At 38.3% G+C, this 23,892-nt stretch overlaps 1 protein-coding gene across 4 annotated transcripts in view; it reads right to left on the bottom strand.

Moving 5' to 3' along the window:
• Positions 1 to 23,892, bottom strand: part of UTRN (utrophin) — a 356,530-nt gene that overhangs the window by 259,663 nt on the left and 72,975 nt on the right. For all 4 annotated transcript variants that reach the window (XM_039567915.1, XM_020583681.2, XM_020583682.2 and 1 more), the window contains 15 exons: positions 22,910 to 22,987; positions 21,072 to 21,164; positions 20,039 to 20,211; positions 16,581 to 16,696; positions 15,360 to 15,523; positions 14,568 to 14,771; positions 13,425 to 13,606; positions 12,572 to 12,722; positions 11,019 to 11,138; positions 10,299 to 10,400; positions 7,186 to 7,293; positions 6,556 to 6,735; positions 5,114 to 5,280; positions 2,725 to 2,848; positions 884 to 971 (listed from right to left, as the gene is read on the bottom strand). In XM_039567915.1, the coding sequence (XP_039423849.1) occupies positions 884 to 971; positions 2,725 to 2,848; positions 5,114 to 5,280; positions 6,556 to 6,735; positions 7,186 to 7,293; positions 10,299 to 10,400; positions 11,019 to 11,138; positions 12,572 to 12,722; positions 13,425 to 13,606; positions 14,568 to 14,771; positions 15,360 to 15,523; positions 16,581 to 16,696; positions 20,039 to 20,211; positions 21,072 to 21,164; positions 22,910 to 22,987 (2,050 nt within the window). The remainder of the gene's footprint in view (positions 1 to 883; positions 972 to 2,724; positions 2,849 to 5,113; positions 5,281 to 6,555; positions 6,736 to 7,185; positions 7,294 to 10,298; positions 10,401 to 11,018; positions 11,139 to 12,571; positions 12,723 to 13,424; positions 13,607 to 14,567; positions 14,772 to 15,359; positions 15,524 to 16,580; positions 16,697 to 20,038; positions 20,212 to 21,071; positions 21,165 to 22,909; positions 22,988 to 23,892) is intronic.

Genomic DNA, 23,892 nt, shown 5'->3' on the forward strand with positions numbered 1-23,892 from the left:
TAGGCAAGGAGGGGAGGACTGGACATGCTTAGTAAATTGGGGCATATGAGCAAAGCATCAGACTGCAAAAAATGAGAATTGCTGAGAAATCCAATGGAAATCAGCAGTTTCCAAAAGGGATGCAGGTCATTATGCAGGACAGTGACACCATCCTCTCTCCTGTCTGAATGCTACCAGCGATAACTTCACCACAAGTCAAGTGCATAGAAGACCTAAAAGACTGCCTCTAGATGATATGAACACCTTTTATAGAGGTATCATTTCACTGATGGAGTTTTTTTCAATATGAAACAAGATTTTGGCGAGGCCTAAAGATTCGACTTTCATAGATGTCAATTACAAGTTTCCCTGGATAAGTGTTTTAACTGACAATCATTTTCCCAATCATATAGACTTCTCTTGCCTTTGAGCCATAAATTGTGATTCTATCATGAAAAACACACTGACAGTTTTTACAACAATAGATAAAACTATGAAAAAAGAGATACACATATAAGTATCAAGTTTAAACTTGGCTTCAAAATTTTCACTTCTCTATAGCAATTATGTTTTAAAACTATTACTTAAAAATCAAACTACTTCCACGAAAGCGTGTAACTGACATTGTTACTGAAATAGAAATAATTTCTTAAAATACTCCTTAAAAGACTGCAAATGAACACAGGCACATTAATCAATAATAATCTTGCTTTTCTAAAAGCTTTAATAAAAACAAAACACATAACTAACTAGTAACAGTAACAATGACTAATGAAGGAATGAAAATTAAGGGAGAGGGAAGGAATAAACAGCAGTGCTTAACTGGAGGTAATATATTTCAATATTCTTTCCCAGCAACTCAACTGATTAAATCACAAAAGAGAAAGACCTTCAAGTTGCTTACCCTTTCCCATTTGATCCAAAAGAATGTGTCCACTTCGTTTCAGCTCACCTAACTTCTGGCTTTTTTCAGCTCTTTCCTTTTCAACCACCTTCAAAGTGAATCCCAAAAGAATACAGTGGCAGCAAGGGTTATTTTCCTTGACTTCCCTCTTTCCCCCAAGTAATGTCTCTTTCCTACTACTACCCAAAACACAACCAGTTTTCTTAGATACAACACGTTCTGAGGTGCATGTTAGGTCTGCTTTTCAGAAAACAAATACAAAAGGAGTTAGCTCTCACAAGTACCAGGCATGCAAGAGATCAGTACAACAGCACCAGGAATAAAATACTGTTTAAAAGCTTGATGATCCCACAATGTGAAATAAGATATTGGGACAACAGCTAAAACAAGTCACTTGTGATCAAAAATTCAATTGTAATTCTCTAATGTGAACCAGTGGAGAAAAGACCTTCTTCTTAATAGTCTTCATTTCTACAGTTTCTACTGTGATTTCCAGTAGAAGGGAACAACAGAGCTGTTTCCTAGAAGTCCAAACAGCAAGAAGTATAGCACATTAGTAATCCACTCTCATAAGCTATAGTGCTTTACTCTCCTTCAAAGATTTGGAGAGGGAAATTCTCTGACTACCAAGATTTTTAAAGGATCAAGGTCCTCCCACAAGTTATACATATTGGTGAATATTCCTTTGTGAGTCAATAGGTACAATACATCCACAGAGGAAACATGAGCTCCTTGGCCACAAAACCACAACTTCAATATCCTCTGTGATTACAACGAAGTATCTCCAAACTAAAATCTTTTGAACCTCATGTCAAAGGTCATTACTCTGATTTAGACTTGCTACAGTAAATTCAGAAACATGCACTTATTTGCACAGCTGGGAAGAACAAACTCTATCCTATCCACTTACAGTCCAATCATTTAAAAACAGTACTGTTCATGGGAACCTGGTGTTCATTTCAGAGCCTCTTTTTTAAGGAGCTATAAACAGTCATAAAGATCTATAAATAAAATATTGGGATGGTTGTTTTGGTTTTTATTTCCAACAGTACTTTCATTCCAAACATTCCTACTGGCACCATTTTGCACTACAGCACTAAGGAGGAGCCTCTTTATACATATTTTTAAGTATTGTTTTTGATTTCAAAAGCAGATTCAGGTCCTGCTAAAGCTCCAGTAAGCCTTCATTAACTAAGCATGCTCAAGAACCAGAAAAAGGCAAGAATACATTCCTGACACAGAAGGAATAGAAAATAAAATGGCTATTTCACAGCTCCCATAAGCTTCTGTAAAATTATGTAGTGTGTCTTGCAGGTCAGCAATATTGCACACAAGCTGTAACAATCAGGTTTTCTCCAAAATTAATAGAGCAAACAATGTGTCCAAGCATTGTAAACAACAAACCACTTTAGACCCTGGGTGATACAACGCTTGAGGAGTGTCACAGCATGATTCAAGGAGTTTCTGAGCACCCCACTGGCCTATCTCTACCAAAATTATATAAGTGGTGTCAATCAAGGCCATTTCCAACTGTGAAACATGAAACCAAAATATGCTACTTAGTGTAAAAGATAATAATCCTGAAGACAGACATTTTTTCAGAACTCCAAAGGAGACAGCAGTAGTACACATTTTTAAAATTTCCTCTGGATTATGCAATACCACCAGCAAAAAATGTGTCCAGCTGGTCAGAGATTTCCATGTATGCCCAGTTCTGAAACTATTTAACTAAAAGACTTAATCCCCTCAAAGCATGTGGATCAGCTCACACCTCCAGCTGACAGCCAGCTTAGATACAAAGTATACTATTCACTGAAACATGCTTTATCTCCCCATTTTACCTTCAACTTTTCTTTCATGCTTGAAGTCTCTCTCATCTTCTTATATTCTTTGATGTCTGCGGCCTGAATGGCAGATTTTGATTTCGAAATCCAGTTCAAGAGCTCAGCACTTTCAGCATCAAACCTAGTTTAAAAGGTCAGACAGTGGTTTGTTTTTTGGTTTTTGTTTCATTTTTTCCCCATTCAGTCACTCTGTCTTAAAAATCAAAAGTCTTAAAGTTCAGCACATTATTTGATCCCAAACCAGCAACAATGTACACAAAATTCATGCTTCTCATATTACCACCCACAGGAAGTAGAGTGGAGACAGACTTCCAAAAGCCTACCATAATAAAAATTATACCCAGAGTATTAGCCTTCAGGACCAAATTGAGAATACATGAGGCAATTTATCTTTCCTTTCTTCTTTTACACATAGCTTCATACAAACGATAACTGTTTGTTTTAATATGTTACAGAACAGATCTCTCAATGCTGAGTATTTTGAAAGCAATGAACTAAACTTCAAGAACAAGACAAAGAAGAATTGCAGTTCTAAGTTTCATAAGTCTGCAACACTATTTTCTGTGAAGGAAAAGCTGACACAGGCAGTGACAGCTGACAAACATTTCTGTACACTTCCCTGACTAAAGATTAGCTTATAGCCTACTGGTTTTGTCTACAATGGACATACCTATGCTAACAACTTTCTTATTCTTCCAACCTCTAAGCTACAACCTGACACCATGAAAAAAAAAACCCCAATCAACTCTCAAATTAACCAGTACTGTACAGAACTTGAGAGATGGACAGATACACTGTACAGACCACAAGTCAGGTCATATTACAATTACACTATTTAACAGTGTCAATCCTAACATGGAATAACAGCACCCCAATAAATGCAACTGTCAATCTCTCAAACCTTCCGTGGGAAAATTCCACTTATTGGTCATTTGTTGGTTTCAACATAAGTAAATGGAAACACACAAAAACTGTTTTTCATGCAGTTTTGAACTCTAGGAAAACAGATGACAGATAAAACTTTTTTTTTGCTCTCAAAATCTAAATGTGTTGCTGACTGCTTTACTGCCCTGGGACACCCACACACAGACACCACCCCCACCAGAGCTTGGACAGTTTGACCAGTATCCTCAAGAGGGTTTGGGCAGGTTCCTCACCCCTTCAAACCTCCATTCATCCTCCAGAAAAAATGAATAAACATCTCTTCTTCGTTGTGCAAATACACATCACCTAGCACAGCGACTCCCTAGTCTTGATGCAGCCTCTATCATATCTCTAAATGACCTGACAATGATTTAATCCAGTAACAGTTCATGGAAATGCTAATTTCCTTAGCCAAGCACAAAAAGAAAAATGTTGAGCATACAGCATTTAATTTACCTTGAAACAATTCCTTTAATTTTAGGTATGCTAGTTAATAAAGAAAATTCAATGCAAATTATTAAACATTGCTTAGCCTAAGAGGAGAGAAGGCTCCAGGAAAACTTGATAGCAGCCTTCCAGTACCTAAAGGAGGGCTACAAGAAAAGTGGAGGGGGACTTGATCTGGAAGTGTATTGATAGGACAAGGAGTAAATTTTAAAGTGAAAGAGAGTATATTCAGATAACATATAAGGAAGAAATTCTTCAGTAGGAGAGTGACAAGATACTGCCCAGAGAAGCTATGGATGCCCCATCCCTGGAAGTGTTCCAGACCCAGTTGAATGGGACTCCAAACAACCTGGTCTAGTGCAAGGTGTCCCTCTCCACAGCAGGGAGGTTGGAATGAGATGAGCTTTAAGGTCCCTTCCAGCCCAAATCATTCTATGAGTCTATATAGGCAAACCAGCCAGCCACTCCAGAAACACTTGTCAAAGGAGACACCAGTGTAATATTAATCTTACTACTAAATACAAGGGAGATGGAAAATGTTTCTGAGTCTCTTTTTTTGTGCAGTTTCTTCCATTTTTCTCATATATTTTATGGAGATTAGAAATAAATAATAGATCAATCAAAATGCCACCTTTTAAGCAAAGATGAAAAGACATTTTTCCTAAGGAAAGCAAATATAATTCTATATTTTCAGCAAAGGAGCTGAGGTACAAAGGACTGAAGACCTGCTTCTATGAGAAACAAAACATCCCTGTTTTCCTTTTAAACTAATGGAAGCCACAGATTTTCTGTTGCTCTGAAAACAAGGCTGTATATAACATTACATTCCCATTCAGAGAATCACAGAATTGTCAGGGTTGGAAGGGATGACTGGAGGTAATCTAGTCAAGCCCCCAGGCCGAGCCTCACAACTGCAACTTAAGTATTGCTCACTTGCATAGAAGAAGAATCAAAAGCCAAGACAGTCTCTGTAGCATCTAATGAGTAAGGGAAAGTGGCAGTGACATATACTTACTTTTTCTTTGCTTCACTGTCCCCTGGGATTTGCCTTTTCTTTGGGAGTGGTGGTGGGGGCAACTCCTGTCTGGACTGTTTAACCACTACCTGTTCCTTCAATGGTGTTTCTGCAGCAGTCTTCTGTGAAACCTGTGACATTCCTACGCTTCCTACAGCTTGAGTTACCTACACAAAATAATTTAGGGCAAGGATTATGTAACATTTTTACTCAAGCTGAACTGCTTTCTCTTATTTTCTTTTATTCAGTCATAAAAGCCTGTTCATTCACTCCCCCAAATGACCACACTGAGCTGTCATGAAGCACCTTTATCACAGGTGCACTCCGAGAAAAAGATCATTATTCTCATTTTACAGATGGAAACCAAGCATCAAAATTCTCAGTTCAACTAGAATCATTCAAGTCCAAGTGAACTACAATTAACAAAATGTGTATGTATTTGCTTTCATAATTTGTTCACAAAAAGAACCAAGGTACTTGGAGTTTATTGATAGCAATTCTACATTTTGCATTTTCACTCCATAAAACCAAGCCTAGATCTCAAAGAGCTGATACATAGTGATTTTGACCCTAAAACTCACTCAAGTCAATAGAAACCTCCCATGCTCTTTATCAGGTTATAAGGCAAGTCCCAGGAGACTCAACCTGTAAATTCTAAGTATGTGCTTGATATTTAAGGGGAGTGAAGGGCTGGAGACAGGAATTGGCATTCTCTAGTGCTTTGACTCAAACACAAGAACAAATTAAAGCCACATGGCTGAAAAGAACCCCTACTCAGACTGCACAACTCATTCACTATACCCTAAATGGATCATGAATTAGTGCCATGGTTTTCACCATAACAACATATTAATATCACCAAAAAAAGCACATATGAGTTATAAAGCTGTCAAATAAAACTCTCACAGAATCTAGTAGGAGTTCTTTCTAAATAAAAACATTACCAAGCACTCAAAATACTAAAATAAACATTGAACAATCCAGCTTGGCTATCATCGTTACATGTCAAACAAACAACTACTCTATGTTCAACAGATGAGAAATCATACTCACAGAGCATAAATACTTGCATAACTCCCATTTATTTATCTATTCTGGGGTTTGGGTTTTGCCTTTGTTTGCTTTTAGTATCAGATTTAATCCAGTCCCAGCACTCTTACAATATTTAAAGGCATTTGCATTGACTGATAATACATGCCCAGCCTGCTTTACTCATCAGAAAAATGAAGCTTAATCTGTGTGAGAAAGGAGTAATAGTACTAGCCAGGTTAACAACTTGGGCTTTTGGAGACCAACAACATAGGCAGCTTTGTCAGCCCCATGTGAAAAAGCACTCAACTACCTCTCCAGCCTGATGCCTAGACAATTTTGCTGACACAGTGAAGTCTGCATACATACAGTCATATAAAAAGCTAAAAAGCAATAAAGCCTAAAGTAAATACCTGGTTAGAGTAATCCTCTAGCTTCTGAACCAAACTGTCCCACCTCTGCGTTAGTTCTTCTTGATCCTGATCAATTTTACTGGATGCTCTGCCATTTCCAAGGATTTGGGCCACATCCTGACCTAGTTCATTCAGCTGGTCTAGTGTTTGTCGTTTCATACCCATGTCCTCTTTTAAAATCTGTAGTTAAAAGAAAAGATTAAAATATGATGTCAAGTATTCCACTTCCCCTAAGCTTTAATTCCAGGGCTAAGAGCAACCAGCAGTATCTCTTTAGTAACAGTTACAAATTATTAGTTCAGGTACAAGCTACTCCAATGAAATTTAAAAAAGCCCACACCCCAAACCTATACTTTGGAAAGCACAGCTGACTGGTAGCCTGCAATAACATCCAAACCCTGTCAAAAATCTAGGGTAGCTGTTCCAGATTTTGGCACACCAACATGGAATGGCCATGGAGTAAGCAATACATATTTTTTAAATTCAAGCGCAAGAATCTGGCAAGGAAAGAATGTTGGCCTGGCTTCTAATGTATCATGCATTCACAGCTCCTACTAGGGTCAAACTAGTAATTTGCCACTCATCTAGTCTATGAGATTTGATGGGACAGAGCAGGATATCAGTACTCACTGCTAGTTTTCGAACATTCACGCTCAGGTCTGTTTGATCTTTAAAGTTGCTTGTCTGGACCTTACTCAAAGCCTCTTCTTTCTCAGTTAACCAAGCTTTCAATAAGCACTGCAGATCATAAGAAAAAGAGCACAAGAAAATACTAAGATTGTCAAACAGCTATTGAGAATTGCTTCTTTAAGATCTTTGCATTCAAAGCACAGTTCTGCAGTCTTTATATGCTGGAATTTCAGTTGACTTTAACAAAAATAGCACATAAAAGAGGACAAAAATATCAGATATGGGAAGTAAGTAATACTTCCAGCAAAACAGTTTCAACATAACCATTTCTCAATATACCAGAGCACACCTCCCCCAAAATTATTTATACAGCAAACAGATATCCACCATAAAGCTAACATAGGATTTATAAATCATATTAGAATATGTCAAAATAGCATGTATGCTTTGTTTTCCACCCTTCTTCCTCTGACTCAAACACAGCTATCACAAACATTTTCCCACAGAAGTTACACCACTAGTAATTCATATTTCTTTTGGCCCAGGCAGTTGATCAAAGACTCGGATACTAATTAGTCACCTGCCTGTTTATGGTACCTACTTTCAACTGCAAAACAACTGCAGCAAATCCTATTTCATTAACTGCTGGAAGCTGGAGTGGCCTGATCTGAATAGTTCTAACTCAGGGATCTTTTTTTTTTTTCCATTTTTTTCCTAGGAAACCTGCCCTGGGTCTCACTTCTCTTCAGCCACACAGCACTCCTGTAGTAGCACCAGCAATAACTGGCATCAAGTACCAGGAAGGATTTTATGTATTCTATATTACGTTCCCACATAATTCTGCAGCTGGACAGCAATCTCCATCGACTAGGACGCCCACCTCTCTATCAAGCTCAGTTGCCCAGCCATTGGTGTACTGCTGTTCCTCTCTGTTTAAAAACAAATCATACAGCAGGACAGACCTTTTTGTTCTTTGAACAACACACTTCACAACAGCCACTAGGCTCCCCATTCTAGATGTATATTTTTGGCATTGTCCCAGAACTTACTAGAACAACTTTGGGCCACAGGGTTAAGGCAGTTTACATTTCCAATGTAAACCAATATGCAAAATATACAGACAGGAAATATGATGGTGGTGGAAATGCCACGAGGCTGTGAAAAAAAGAATTATAACACCACATACTCTCTGGAAAAATCATGCTGGCATACCAGCCAACATATTTTATGCATAAGAGGAGCTCAAAAACCCTTCATGCATTCAGTTAATTTCTGCTAAATCAGCAGTCAAGGATAACTCTCCCTAGAAAACTGAAACATAATTACCACAGTGCTAAGAAGTCTCTGGCACTGACTGAGGAATTTGTTTCCTGAGTGGTAAGGATTGTGTTGACTTGACAATGTGGTGTACAAAAGATTTCTAGGCAGCCACAAAAAGGCTGATGCATCACTGTTGCTCATCTCTCCATGTGGTTGGGCAAAATAAAAAATGCTTGTAACTAAGTGTTTTGGTTACTTTTGTGTTACCAAAGTGTTTGTATTCAATTTTTAAGTAGTTTCAGACAGTAATTTTTATAAGGCACTTGATCATTCTTGAGGATTTGTAATTGAAACCTGTTAGTAATAAATGCATTGTTCAGGTGAACGAGTACAAAAAGGCTCATCTAAACCACCTAAAACAAACTCCTATTTCCTCATTATTTGCTATCTGACATTCTACATTAAACACACCAATTGCTTCACTTTTACAGAGCAACATAGCTACACACAAATTTTAAAAAGCTGAGTTCAAAAGTTCAGCTCCAACCAATTATGGCACTTTTAAAAAGTATTGCAATGGTCCCCAAACAAATGTAAGGGTAGAAGGGGACAAACATGTTGACATGATGACATAGTGTCATCAAAAATAAGAGCACTTGAAGTCCATACCTCAAACATACACAGCAAGGATTTTGGGGGAATCCTTATTTCTCAACTCCGAGTTACCATGCCCAAGAGTTGCCAGAAAACATGAGCACACAATTTTCTGGTTACACATACACAGTTGGCAAAGCATTATTTTAAAGAAACATATATAAACAAATACTTGGCATGGGATAAACCAGAATCTTAACCTTGGGTCCATATTAACAACAAGGTCACATGAGCTACAAATTCAGCTTATCAATATACTACAAACAGATATAGGAGGGGTAAGGGAGAAACACACATGCAGCCCCAAAGAACGCAGACAAAACATCTTTGTCAAAGAAACCAGGCAACAACTGATACCAGTAGCTATACCAGCACTGTTCTACTTCTTTCAAATGTCTAAACAACCTGTGAGTACTGCCTTGTTTAAACAACAGCTTACAGTGATAAATATCATCCATTAAGAAAAAAACCCCCAATTTCAGTAAAACCTTTAAAGACAAAAACATCACATATTTTAAGCTGAGAAATGAAACAACCTCAAGTACTAGGCAGGAAAACAGCACATGTAACTGTGTTACCATATTTTTTTATGCCATCAGTTAATTTGTGTTTGAGCAGTATTTTATATGTAAAATACACAATACCAGAGCTAGAAAACAATCACAGGGCCATCTTCTTCATAATTCAACTGTTGACCTGAACTCAGCAAAATTAAACAAGCTGCATGCTTTGCTAGAGTGACCAAATGCTCGATGTTACTGATTTTTAAAATAGTTATCTATTGATTACTATTGCACAACTGTGTACATGTGTTCATGCTGGAAGCACATATACCTTAATTAGGAAGATTTCTGTAGTTACAAAACTACCAGATAGGAGAATGACAATGAATTTTTTAAGTATCACAGATATTCCTACTTCTTGGGCATTTTACAAGATACCTTGGAAATTATTTTATAAGGAGTTATAAACTTTTATTCTTAAACTTTGAAAAAATACTTCTCTTCCACTTCAGAGCTACTCTAGTCCTCAAAAAGCACTGGAAACACAACCAATAACAAAATCTAGGTCTTCAAGGTTTCTTTTCCATGAGTTGCTCAACCCCAGTCAGCGGTTTGACTGTTTGGGCTTTTTTGACTTGTTGTTTTTTGCCCTCCACAAATCGACCAGTCACTCTGATAAACTGAACAGCTGCTCACCTGTTCTTCCAGCAGTTCCTGCCATAAAAGCTGAATTTCTTGCAGCTTGACCCGCCGATCCTCAGTCCAACGACAAACTGCTGTCCACCGCTCACCAAGCCTCTACAAAAGCACAAAACACTCAGGAATGATCACAAACCTCACTAAGTAACTCCAAAACCAGATATTCAAAAGCATCATTTCTACTTCACATGAACAACTTTCTACAGTGTTATCTACTTCCCCATCCATTACTGCTATTGCTGCATTGCCAGAGCTGGAGATTAACACTTTCAAAAACACTTACCAATGGCCCTAACTCTGCTTTTGCTCAAGTCTTTGAGCTATTTGATTGACTTAAAAAGGAGTGAACAAAGTAGCATGAATTCTGCTTGAAAAAATTCTGTCTCATACTCACTGTACTCCAGGTTACAGTCCTAAGTGACAGGAAAAGACTTCATATGATATTCCCTAGATAAATTGTGTTCATGTCTTCAAATATTTTTCCTGTCAGATTTTAACTTCCTAAGGAAAATAACTTACATGAATTGCAAAGCAATGTTGCAGGTTTTAGCTTGAGCTGATTTAATAATTCTTTAACTTATTATTACTCCTCAAGAAAGTGTTATTTTAAATTACTTTCAAAGATAAATTGTCTTCAAACACAAAAATTTTGATTAACAATTACATGCAAATTGCCTAATACTACAATTTTAAAAAAAGAGGGCTCTAAGATTTTACCTGCAACTGTTCCTCCAGAATAGCTGTTGCACTTTCCCCACTGCTTTCATCAACAATGACCACCATGTGTGTTAGGGAGTTGACCTTCACCTGTTCTGCCTCTAGGTCACTCTGCAGGCTCTACAAGAACAAATCAGAGGTTACCAACTTTGAATGCATTTGCTAATCTGCTATTTTGGCCACAGTGACTATCACAGCTGCTGTGGTAAAGGAACTTGGGTTCTTCAGATTCAACAGTTAAGCACAGATTTTACCACTGGGAATCCCTGCACAGTTCGAATAAATGTAAGCAAAAGGCTGCTAGAAATGAACCCCAAACCATTCTGATGAAATGCTGTAAAAGATGGAGTGCTTTAAGTTGTATGCCCCATACTTGACTAGGAGAATGAGATGACAACTTCATTGACTTTCCATATGTCTGATATTATAGGTAGGAGAGCTTAAGTGTTGCTACACAAAGCTGCTATTGTTAATAAGAAAGGAACATAGGGCATGCCAAACAGAAATCATTAAGAACATTCATCTCTTAAGAACTGACAATATAATTTCATAAGCATCAACAGTGCAATAACTGACCATGATACTCCTAAGAAGTCAAAAAATGCAGAAAACATGCAGTCCTGACTAGTTTAAAACAATCTGTAGATTTAAATATTCATACAACTTCTAGAAGAACAGATTCCATGGCTAAAGCCAACTATAAAATATCTCTGCAAGATCAACACACCTTTACAGTACTGTAAATGTCACTTTTTATCCCAGCATATCCTAAGCTACTCTATGAAACACATGCCTCAAACTCCCCAGACTTTGAAAACAAAGGAAAGAATGCAAATGTGGGACAGGAAACTACACAGACAAAAAATACTCCAGTGTTCTTGTTCTGTGAGGTATGTCCCATGCTGGGGAGAAGGTCAAACCTCAGCACTGCGCATGAAAAGGAAAGCTGCAACCATGACAAATATCAAAAGGACATCTTTCTCCTTCACAAAAAACAGTGCAGGATAGAAAGGCTGGACTTGAACCCAAAAAGTCAATTGAGACAAAAACCACTTTCAAAATATTGAACACATCAAAAAGCAGTGTCTAAGCATCCCCTCAGAATGCAATTCCTGTAAAAGCAGGGAATCAGTGACTTGGAAGGCCCTGATCATTTTAACTCCCACATTATTTTAATGTGCAAGTCTCAAGCAGACTTTAGCAATGCCTGCCAGTCATTAAGGGCAAGTTTGTCCAAAGTACCTTTCATACTGTTCCTCACACCAACAGTTTACCAGGAGAGGCCTTATTCTCTGCACAAAGGGTAACAATTTTCCCTAAAGGTTTCATTTACTGCATGAAGCAAATATAATAGTTCCTGCTAGTCAGCAGTGCTCAAGTATGAAGTTAAGGCTTCTAATTCCTTTCTACACCATCACCATCCTTTTCCAAACACCAAATGCAGCCATATATGACTTCTGACACAATCAAGTTTTTCAGTTAAGGAATCCACCAATGGACACATCTTCCAAATACTTCTCCTATACATATCACATAACAGGCAAAAGGTTTACCTTATGTTCTTCTAGCTGTTTTTTAAGTGACTCCAAATCTTCCCCTAAGAGCTGAGACTCCATCTTCTGAATGCGCTCTTCCGTGACTGTCAGCCAGTCAGCCAGCTGCTGCAACTGCTGCTTCTGGAGCTCCATCAGCACGTCATGCAGGCTGCAGGGGGAAGCACAGAGTTACTTCAGATACAGGTTTCCCAAGGAAAGGAACTAAATTCTAGTTCATATAGGCAAGAAGCAAGGCCATACATACATAGTTATGTATCATCAAATAAAATTTTCACCATTAAGCTAAGGAACACAGATAAGTATCCTTGTTTCTTTCTCAATAAAAAATGTTCATGAATTATGCAATTTACATCAGGGATTGTTTCTTCCAATGGGGGTTTGCTGGTACTAAAGGCTGAGAGTTGCAAAAAAATGCAGTTTCCTCCCTTGATGTGCAGCTCTTACCCTGCTAACCCACATATAGAAAAAAATTATTCTAAAATATTTTTAGTTGTGTAAATACCCATAGATATCCACATCCACTGTATTGAGAAACTTAAATGTGTTTCTAATATTGTTTCAGTAGTTTATGTGCATACTGCATTTAAATACCATGTATTTAGTCTGGCACAGCTACATAATTCACAAACTACTTCACATAATGACCAAACTCCCCGCCCCCGCCATCAGTTATACTCATTCCTTTTGTTTCACCTTAGAAAGTATGAAGGTGGATTTTGTGTCACAAACTGCAATGTTAATTCTAAAAAAAAAAGCCTTACCAATGGATGCAAACCAAATTCTCCAAAACACAGCAAGCACCAGAGGTCAGTCCTGAACCTCTAGAAGAGGTTATGTACCATGAACTCACCGGGACTGCCTGTCCATGCTCTCCACCCTGAGTTCCTCCCAGCGGGAGTTCAGCAGCAGCATTTGCTCCTGGATCTCAAACTCTTCTTCGGGTGACAGATTTCCCTGGGCCACCAGTTGGTTTCCAGCCTGCAGAACATTGCCCACACTGCTCTGGTGTGCAGTCAGTTCCATCATAAAACCCTGGAAATAGTACAAGCAGATATCACTGTGAGGTCCTATCAGAGCTTATAACTTGGTAAATATCCTAAAAAATTATTATGTTTGAAACAGTGCTGTAGAATGAGCTGGCACCATCAAATTCATGAAGATGGCAGACCTGTTCCTTTCCTTGACACTAGATTTTCCATGCACTAGAAAAATTCTGGATTCAATAAATCAGAAAAAAAAGCTGACCGCCTCAATGAAAGATCTGTTTGGGAGAAGACAGCCTTCTTCCCTCAACCAAGAATACGAAACTTACCTATGGCCGACAGAACATAAAACAAGATCTGAAATGTATTGTAGGAAAGCAATTAGAACCCTATGAGTTAGAAACACATATTTACTGTAAACCCAGAACACTTCTTCCTTTGCTTCATGGCTTTAAAACTGTAGCACAAGGAAAAAAGTCCTCATATTGACTATCATTCAAATTCTATATTCTATTTTATACAGTAAGCTGACAGGAGAAAACTAAAACATCTAACATGACAATAAACTTCTAGCAACATTAGGGCATTTGTTCAGATTTAGAACAAAGTCAAACCCAAATTTGGAAACATCAACATATATTTTTGAAACAAACTATCCTAATCATCGCAGAATAAATTGCCATGATTATCAATTTCAGCATTACCCTCATTTAGCAGCAAGTGGCATAAGGCTGACCAGGCTTTTTAGTAATTGGCACCAGGGAGGTACGACAGCCTGGATCAGACTGCCTTTGTATTATGCACACCAGTAAGCCAGCCACCAAAGGCAGATTTTAACAAAATACATTAAGGTTTCAAAGCGTGCTCCGCTCTAGGTTCTTCTAAAAAGGTTGATTTTGCCTTGAATAAAGACTAGGAAATGGAAGTTGTGCAGCTTATTTACACACACACACACACACACACACAAAAGAAGCCAAACCACAACAAAAGAATTTTCAAGAGAAGCTTACTTCATGGGTGGAAAATTGTTCTTTGACTTCCTCAACATCACCAGATATTTCCTCCTGTTCCCGAAATGCATCCTCAGCTGACAGCAACCATGTAAGGACTTCTTCCAGAGCAACTTGGTAGCTATCCAAGTCCATATCCACCTCTGTCACTGTGCTGGGAGTCTCTGCTCTAGAACTGTCCCGGTCTTCTTCAAGTGCTACAGTCTAGGCAGCCAAGAGGAAAGAGATGTCTTAGAAGTGTACAGAAGATGCCCTCCCAAATGGGATTAAAAACAGAACAACTAAGATCTCTTCTAATCTTTCATAAAATGTTAAAAGTAATCATTGGATACATTTTAATGAGAAGGTCAAAGTCAAAATGAAAGTTCATTAGTAAAGAAACTGGATAGAAAATACAACTTTAATCTTCCTCTTTCAACAGTGAATCTCAAAACCAACTCAAACCTCATGACTAACACTGACCACCACAGGTTCCATGGCAAATTCAGTTAAAGATTCTGGACCACCCTCTTCAGCTGATCAAGACATATGAAACAAAGAATAATAATAAAAAAAAAAGCAGCATAACACAAATGGAACTTATACCTCAATACACAGGATTTTGTACATGTATCAGAAAAAAGGAAGACAGAAAAACTGAAGTTAATGACAAAGAAGATGCTATGATTTTTCATATTTTCCCACCTGTGTTGCTCAAGACAGAAGGCAGGTTCCAGAGATAACTGACAAACATGAAGATTAGCTAAAATTACACATCAAAAAAAGAAAGGCTGACTTTGATGACAGACACACCTGCTGCATGCTGAATTTTTCAACCTCACACTCCTGCTTGTATCTCCTCGGAAGAGTTTCCACCTCCCGAATGTCTTCCATTGTGACTTGCTTAGGAAGGACCTCAAACAAAGAGGTTAAATACATAATAATGGACTTTTTGTCTGGAAGCTGTACAGCAACATCTGCATCAAAAAGATAAAACATGGGGAAAAATAAATGAAGACAATTTTTTAAATCATTACCTAGAACACAGGTAACAATTCACATATTGTACAAATCACAGATTCTCCTGTTAACTTTCGTAAGTTTTTAACTTAGAGACCAGGTCTGACATACTTTAAAAGTAGCATGAAGGAAGAAAAAAATATGGAAAAAAAAAAACTTTTCTACATTTGGAAGTGAATTCACATTAAAAGTCTTGATCTTTTTGATCAAGAACTCAGACATGAAGTTACTAAGGAATAAAATCTGTTTGGGGAAAATCGTTCTGAAGCATCTCCCAAGCAGAAATGTAGTTCAAGGACAACATCCTACATAAACAAACATTTCCACTTAGGGTCTATCCCACTTCCCATTGTTAGTCAGATAGTTTTCTTATTTTCCGCATTGGAAAGAGTTTCACTGAGCCAGGTTCACTTCTCTTGGGTTATGAGCAGTACCCATTCAGTTAATACTTTTTTTTTCCACAAGAAAATGGTGCTTGAAGTTTGAGATCTTGTCTTACAGAATGAATCTTTGGAGGCTCACTTCAAAGCAGAGCTATAACAGCTCAGTATTTTTAAAAGGAGCCATAAAGGTTTCCTGGTAGGCATTCCTAGGCAGTATGCACTCACAGCACTGGCAGCTACTGCTACTCAGCGTGCATGTAAAAAATAATCAATTATGAGCTCTTAAACCATCCCATTCTACAGAATGCTCTACTACACCTCAAAAGCACACACGCTTGCAGCATAACTCCTGCCTAAAAGGAAATAAAGCCAGCACACCAACTTCACCTCTCAGACAGTTTCTGGATGGAAAGTCAACCCAAACCTTAATATTCAAAATGCCAAAGCCTACACATGTGCATATTCTTCCCCTACAAATGGCATTATTTTAAATACAAATTTAAAGGTTTGAAATAAAATAGCACTGCACAAAGGTGATGGAATTTTTATCCATACTTAGTATCACTAGAAGAAATTTCTTTCAAGAGAGCTCAAAACAAACTTCTTGTCAAGTAAAATAACTATATCCCACCTTCAGGATCCAACAGTTTCTCAATTCCTAAGTGGTTCTTGGCTATGTTGAAAGCATTTTCCAGTCTCTCAACCGGGGACATCTTTGTAACTTTATCCCAGCTGAACAGCTCAGGTCTAAAAGTAAAAGCAAAACAAGGAAGAAAGCAAATTTTATCCAAAAGAAAATTCCATACCTTGCAGAACATCAGGTTATTCATATGATGGTAGCTACCCAAGTAATATAATCATACACATATATACCAAATACCAACATAAGTGCATATACACAAATGTAAAAAAAAAAGAATGTATTTGTAGTTATTAGTGAGAATCTGACAATCAAATTAATTGACTGCATGCCCACAGCAACATCCACCTTCCATTCTGTGTCCTAAACAAAGTCATTAACTGCAACAGGAGATCAAATACCACTAGCAAGAACATATAAGCTTTGTTTAAAATTTATCCCTGGACCAGTCCTCCTCAACGGTTTCTTTCACAGCATTACTGTTACTACACATGTTCTGTATCAGGCACACAAGAGTCACTCCGTTCCTGGAAAACATCGTTCCAAACTTGTGATGTGGCTCAGTGACCACCCCAGACCACCACAGCCAGGAGGAACAGTGGTCTCCACCCCACTCACTTACCCTTCCCCGTGGTCTTTTCCCCCAATAACAAAAACCAGCCTAGAAGAAAACACCCCATCACAAGCACTCATGAGTCACAATGCAAATCAGGCCAAGAAGCTGATCAATTTGCAGTGTCAGCAGCTTTCATCTAAAATCAGTGTTAACCCAAGGACACCTCCAGTCCAGCTGTGCACCCAAAACACACTGGTGGGTCTCAAGGGGAAAGAGCAGAGCACACAACAGGAAGCAGAGGGAGCAAACAGGGCCCATTCCTAGCGGTACCTACACCCATGGGGCATGACCAGCCAAATGCTGCAGCAGCACAGCTGCAGAGCCATTAAAACACCATCCATCCTCTTGCAATAGTGGCTTCTCATCAAAACACTGCTATCGATTCTGTACTTTATAGAACTTGGGGAGGAAGAGATGGGCTTGCCTTTAATTCTTTTAATATTTGATTCAGTTGTAAATTGACCTAAGAGTATCCTTTATCATCTGTCGAGTCATTACATTTGTGAAACAGGAAGGCCATAAGCCAACAGTCTGAGAAGCAAAAAGCCAGAAGAAAGCAGGAAGAGCAGGAACAAAGATATACATAGAAACTTGTGGAATATTGTACATCCACGCAAAAGCAACAAGAGTAACCACAGATTCCTGTAAATCTTTAGTAGACACTCTGAGTTTGAAAACAAAAGTTTCAATAAATTGCAACTAGGTACTCACCTAAGAGTGAGAAAATCAAACCAAAAAGCAGAATTAATTCAAAGAGGAACTAAGCTAATATTAGAAAATGAGAGAGACCAGTACAGTAAAATGCTAATAAAATTACATGAGGTAATAGGTTACTTACATGCAGCAGGTGTTACAGAGTTATGAGATATCATAGCCAAGAGGTAGTACAACTAACAATTGTTGATAGACACAAAGAGAAAAGAAAGATATTAAATCTCTTAATGGAATCCATGAAGATTCTCCTCTTTTAAGTGTCATATTAAACTAAAATAAAAAAGCAGTACTGAAAAATGCTCCTTAGGTAGGAAAGCACTACTGTCTGGGTAAGCTAAATAGCTTTGTTGTCCTATCACTCCTGCAACCTGCCCCAATCTCCTTGGCTCCTTGCAAGTGCTTGTAAAGTCTCTACTTCAAAGCTGAAAAGAGAAGCCCAGCTCAAGATTTCTCAAAAGTGTGGGGAAAATGGTGCTTCTCTGACTAAAGAACTTGTGCCCAGGGACAACAAAGCTGAATACTGACATGCCAGCAGCTGTCAGGCTCCAAGGAATAGGGAATAAAAGGCTCAGACCCAGATTTTAGGAAGCCACAGGAAAGCAAAGTTATTCAGTCAAAGCTTTCAGCTGAGGCTTTTGCTACTTAACAGTGCTCTGGAAAGGGCAGAGCTCACAGACTTCAGGTCCTGCAAAGCCTAAGCACATAATCATAACAAAATAAGGACAACAAACAGCTTAAAACTAATTTTGCTGCTTCTCTCAGGTCACCTAGGTTTCATTTGTCTCAAGCTGGCACACTCTCCATCAAAAATTTCACACATTCAGCAGCAGAGCAAGGCCACTACAGGCAGTGGTGCTGGTAGGAAAATCACCACTACTGCTCACACCATCCAGGGAAGGGACTTAGTAATACTTACGATAAATTACAGTGAGACCTTTGCTAGTATTGCTCTGTCTTTGCATAACATTCTTTCCAAACTTGCAGAAGCCCTCAGTGCGGTGCAGGCCCTCCTTAGACACCTGTGTAGGCTGAACACAAGCCAGCTCTGGTCCACAAGACACAGAGGTATGTCAGGGCAGACCTGTCCTGAAGCCAGCGAGCCTGTGACAGAGCCTACTGCAGTTACCAGGCCCAATGGGCACACACTTAAGAGTGGGCTCAAAGTCAAGGTATGTTCTGCAAACACTTTGCATCTGCTGGGTGTAAATGTGAGTGTTTGTAAAGCATTTGTTGTATCAAATACCTAGTGGCCAGGAGGTCTGGTTAAATTCTAGAAATTATTATACTCTTTCCACATTTAAATGGTTATTTATGGGTAAGAACAGTCAGACCTTGCAAAGCAATGAGCTGACTTCATGTAAGAGACACTGGATTAGAATGGATTGCCTACTAGGTCTCAAAGAGGAGATTTTTTAAAACGAAGTAAAAAAGGTATGCATCTTTAATAGAATCTGTAATGATGATTTAAACTACTGAAGAGTTCTTCAAAAATCAAAAAGAATAGAAAAGACTTGTGCAAAGAAGCTTTAACACTATTTCTTATAAAGTATAATGAACCAACTCTACAGGTACCTGAAATGTTCTATTATCCTTTGATATTCTACCCCACAGTTCTCCTGAAAGAGCTGCATACATTGTCTTCCAAGCAAGATATATTAAAAAACACTAGAAAAGCTACAGAGTCTCTCATTCCTTCATTTTGAAGCTTCTTTACCCTCTTATCAAAATTATATGGCAATATCCAATGGAAGAAATGTTTCTATTTGCAGAGGAGGGCAGGCAGAAGGAAGGAAGCACAGGTGAAGGAGACTGTCAACTCCCCCTTCCCCCACAGAGACCCTTTCAATATAGTCGCTGTAAAGTGCATAGCAAGTGGGATGTAAATCCACTCCAATTAGCAAGTGTTTGTGCATGTGCAGGAACTCAATGTTACACTCCAGCCTTATCGAGGCTCTGGCAATGTCCCACCACTGCTATTGTTGCCACAACAAAAGACAAACAAAAAACCTGGACAATGAATCACCAAAATAAGCTAGAAGCTGTCAAATGCTCAAGCATAAAGACACAGGAAAAAAGCTGTTTACTTCACTAGGTCGAAGATAAGCTCTTTGCTACTTACTTGTGTCTGTGAATCACAGCGTTAAAGGCCAGTCCATCAGCCCAGCTTGTGGTGAAGTTCAAAACATTGACCTGACTGTAAGGTCTCGTGGACTGCCGAACCCAGCTCAGCAGTATCTTCTCACTGTTGGTCTGCTGCAAATCTGACATGATGTTCTTCATGACATCCTTTACCTGCAAGACAGCAACAAGTACACCTTACAGACATATGCCCATTTCCTCCTTACAAAACCAAATTACTTCACAAGTCATGAAGGGGTCTTCCCCATGAAAAGCTATGAATCAAACTCCAATTCCTCACATGAAATTTGGGAGCAGCAGTCTTCAGGCCATGTTTGCATTCTACCGATTACAAGAACCAGTGATGCTTCATGTAATAATGACATTACTCTTACATTATGATCCTCCCACACTCCTTGGTGCTGTCTGTGCTAAGCATAGGAAACAATACTCCTCACTGCCTTGTGCTGTGCTTCCACCAGTAAACAAACTCTAAAAATACAGCTTGTATAGGCTTTCTGCAAGAAGAATATATCTGCTCCTCCAACAAAAGTAGTTTGTTGTTTGGGTACTAGTCGTACACATCTACCAAAGTCCCTCCAAGTGAATTCAATGATCTTCCCAGATACTTGGATAAACCAGGAGCAATTCAATCTATGAGACTAACAAACCTATGGAGCAGCATGAAAGATGCAAGCCAAACACAGCTACCTAAACAGTAAAACACTACCTGCCTCAAGTCCTTGAGGAAGGAATAAAAATACAGTGCTTCAGCCCGAAAAGCCTCTCTGCAATTCACACCAGCAGGAACTAAACTGAGTGGCTGAGCACAACTGGGCATATACAAGAATACAGATCATGGGAGGCAGCCAATAGACTGAGAGCAGAAACCAAACACTGGCCTGCCTTTATTTACCAGCCCAAAATAGAAGCAGTGTTTTCTGCCACCAAAAGCCTGGAAAGGTTTGCAAAAATCCCAGCAGAACAATGTACATGATTCCTGGAAAGGAAGAGATCTCACAGCAGCCTCTCACCTGCCAGTGCAAGATAATGCTCCACAGCAGCCCCAGCGTCAGCTTGTGATTTCCATCAACAATGTCAGTTCCTCCAATATTCACCAACTCCACCTGGAAAGGTTGGATCAACTCTCTATTAAACACTGTTATCACAGCTTCAAGTCAGAACTCCACCCCACATCCCTGGCTGTTCAGCCAAGTATTACGAAGTGCTCTGAAGTAAATAGTTACAGAGAAAAGCAGACTTGACAGAGAACTGTTCATCTGAATTTGTCATGACAACTGCTTAAACAGCATGACAAAAGATGGCACCAAAGAAGATACTCCACTGGAAGAGTTTTATTCTCTCCTCTAATATACAGGTGCATACCAGCAGTCAAAACTGAGCAACAGAAATGCAAGCAGGAAGGATCTGATAGGACAATAAAAGTTAAGCAAGTCTGCTCAACAATTTTTTTTTTTTTTTTTAAATTTGATTGACAAATCAAAAAAGTAGAAATTCCTTACTGGGAACCACTAAAAGGTGGTTCCTTCCACTTAAAGGACAAAGTTCACAGGATCACTTGATCGCCTACACCCTAGGTTGGTCTGATTCTTGCAATATATATTTAAACACTTCTATAAATTATTTCACAAGTTATGAATATTGCACAGCCCACAAACTCTCAAGCAACAGAATGCAACTGCCTTTTCCCTCCATCGTAACACACAACACACTTTCTAATGAAGCTAAGCAGTAGGCATAAATCAAGTACATGACCTTAACAACCCTCAGCTAACTAAGACCATCTGTTTACTTCCAGAAACCCAGATCCTGTCAGCTTAAGGAAGAAATAATTATTTATTGCAATTCAGTATTGTTTCATTTATTGTTATAGTACAATAAATCAATTTCAAGCTGAAGAAAACTCATTATTTATCCTTTAAAAAGTTAATCAATATTTACAGTACCTCAAAGAGCAAAAACAAACAACCCACTGCTAGCTTTGTCTGCTTCCAAGAAATATGACACTAGTCCACCAACACAGAGGGGAAATTGCAGTATAATACAGCATGTTGGTATCACTGTCAATCAGCAGTTTATATAAATATGCCCATGCCTTCTTGTATTTGATGTATTTTATTGCCAAAATGTTCTTATGAAGTTATTTTAGTGACCTGACATTCACAAATAGAAATTCTAAGTATAGAGAGCACACTTATCAGGAATTGCTCTTCAAAAAAGGAAGAAAAACTAGAATCACTTTACTATAGCACTATAGTCACTATAGTTGTCTTCCAGGCAGTAAAACAAGTATTAAACCAAATTATTATTATTTTAATTTTTCTTAAAGGAGGATTTTATTTTGTTTGCTTGTTTGTTCTTTTGATCAGTTACCAAAGCTGCAAATCAGAAACACTACACGTTTGACACAGAGCTGATAGGTCAATGAAAAGACCCTCCTCAAAACTGAGAGCAGGACACAAAAAACAGATCCATGAAACCTGCCATCCCCTTACAGATTTCTGCACAACTTATGTAGCATTACTGGAAATTATTTTTTCATCCTGCTGTGTTCATCAGCTATGCAATTGCAAAGTTTCAAGGCACCATTTTCTTGGGAGCAGCACACATCTCAACAAACCACAGTTCTGCAGTTAGTGACTTAATACCATTATTAAGTTGGCATTTTAAGATCTCACAAAATTGCTGGACACTGAAATTCTATATCAGGTAAGAAACTATGATCAGTTTACCTGTCTCAATGAAGTCTCATTTTAGGTACAAAAAATCTTTATTCTCTGCATTCTGAACTCATTTACACACAACAGTAAACTAAAAAATCTCTCAAAAAGTTGTGGAAAAACATGCTCACATTGTTCTGATGCAAGACTTGTAGTACTCGGTTGACATTATTTAAGGCATGTACTCGTGTGGAACCTCGTTCTTTAGGCTGAAAATAAAAAATTACAATCTGTTCAACAACAGAATTAATGGACATACCAAGCAAAACTAGAGAAAAGTTCTCCAGATCTTAACTTTTTTTTTCTTTTAGTAGTAGTAAGAAAAACCAAACAAGATCATCCACAACAATTTCAAAATGAAAACTGGTCAGAACAATATTCCCCAATTCAAGGCACAGGACAGGCTTGGATTCAAAATGTGTTTCAGCTCATCTTCAGCAAGTTCAAAACTTTTATTCCTAGCATCTACAGAATTATAAACTGGCAATGCAAAAGCAAAGAAAGAGCTCCTGGGGAAAATCTGAGGCTTTTGAACATTTGCCAGAGTAGTTGAAATTTTTTGGCTCCTAAGAGAGAACAAGCAGCAATTTGTTTTTCTGGCACCAAAAGCCTGCTAAACCTTTGCATATTGGGAAGAAGTTACACTTCCTGACTTTCCCTTCCTTTTAACATCAGGGGGAATAATAAAAAAAAAACCACCAAAAAAAAACCCTCCAACTCTTGACAATACCTGCCACTCCATTTGCTTTTAATCACCATAATTTCATTCCTGTGGCAGAAAGTGATCATACTGCAAGAGCATGGAGCTGAACTTGCAACACAGTAAGCAACTTAGAAACAAAAAAAACTCCTATTGTCTTCAGCACACTTCAAAACACACCACAAATTATTAAATATATGAGTAAAATACATCTGCTTAAAAAACAAGGTAAGCTTGTAACATGAAATTTTATATGACTGAAGATTCCTCATAAGGTCCATAAAGAAATTTGGGACTTATTATAATAAGTGAAATCAAGAAATTAATCCCAAGTAATGGCACAGGTTTCACCATATCTCATGCATCTTTCTGAAGAGCCATCATTGTTAGCAGGGGAAGACTTTTCAGCCACAC

This window comes from Corvus cornix, chromosome 3 (assembly GCF_000738735.6).
Source record: "Corvus cornix cornix isolate S_Up_H32 chromosome 3, ASM73873v5, whole genome shotgun sequence".
Classification (NCBI taxonomy): domain Eukaryota; kingdom Metazoa; phylum Chordata; class Aves; order Passeriformes; family Corvidae; genus Corvus; species Corvus cornix.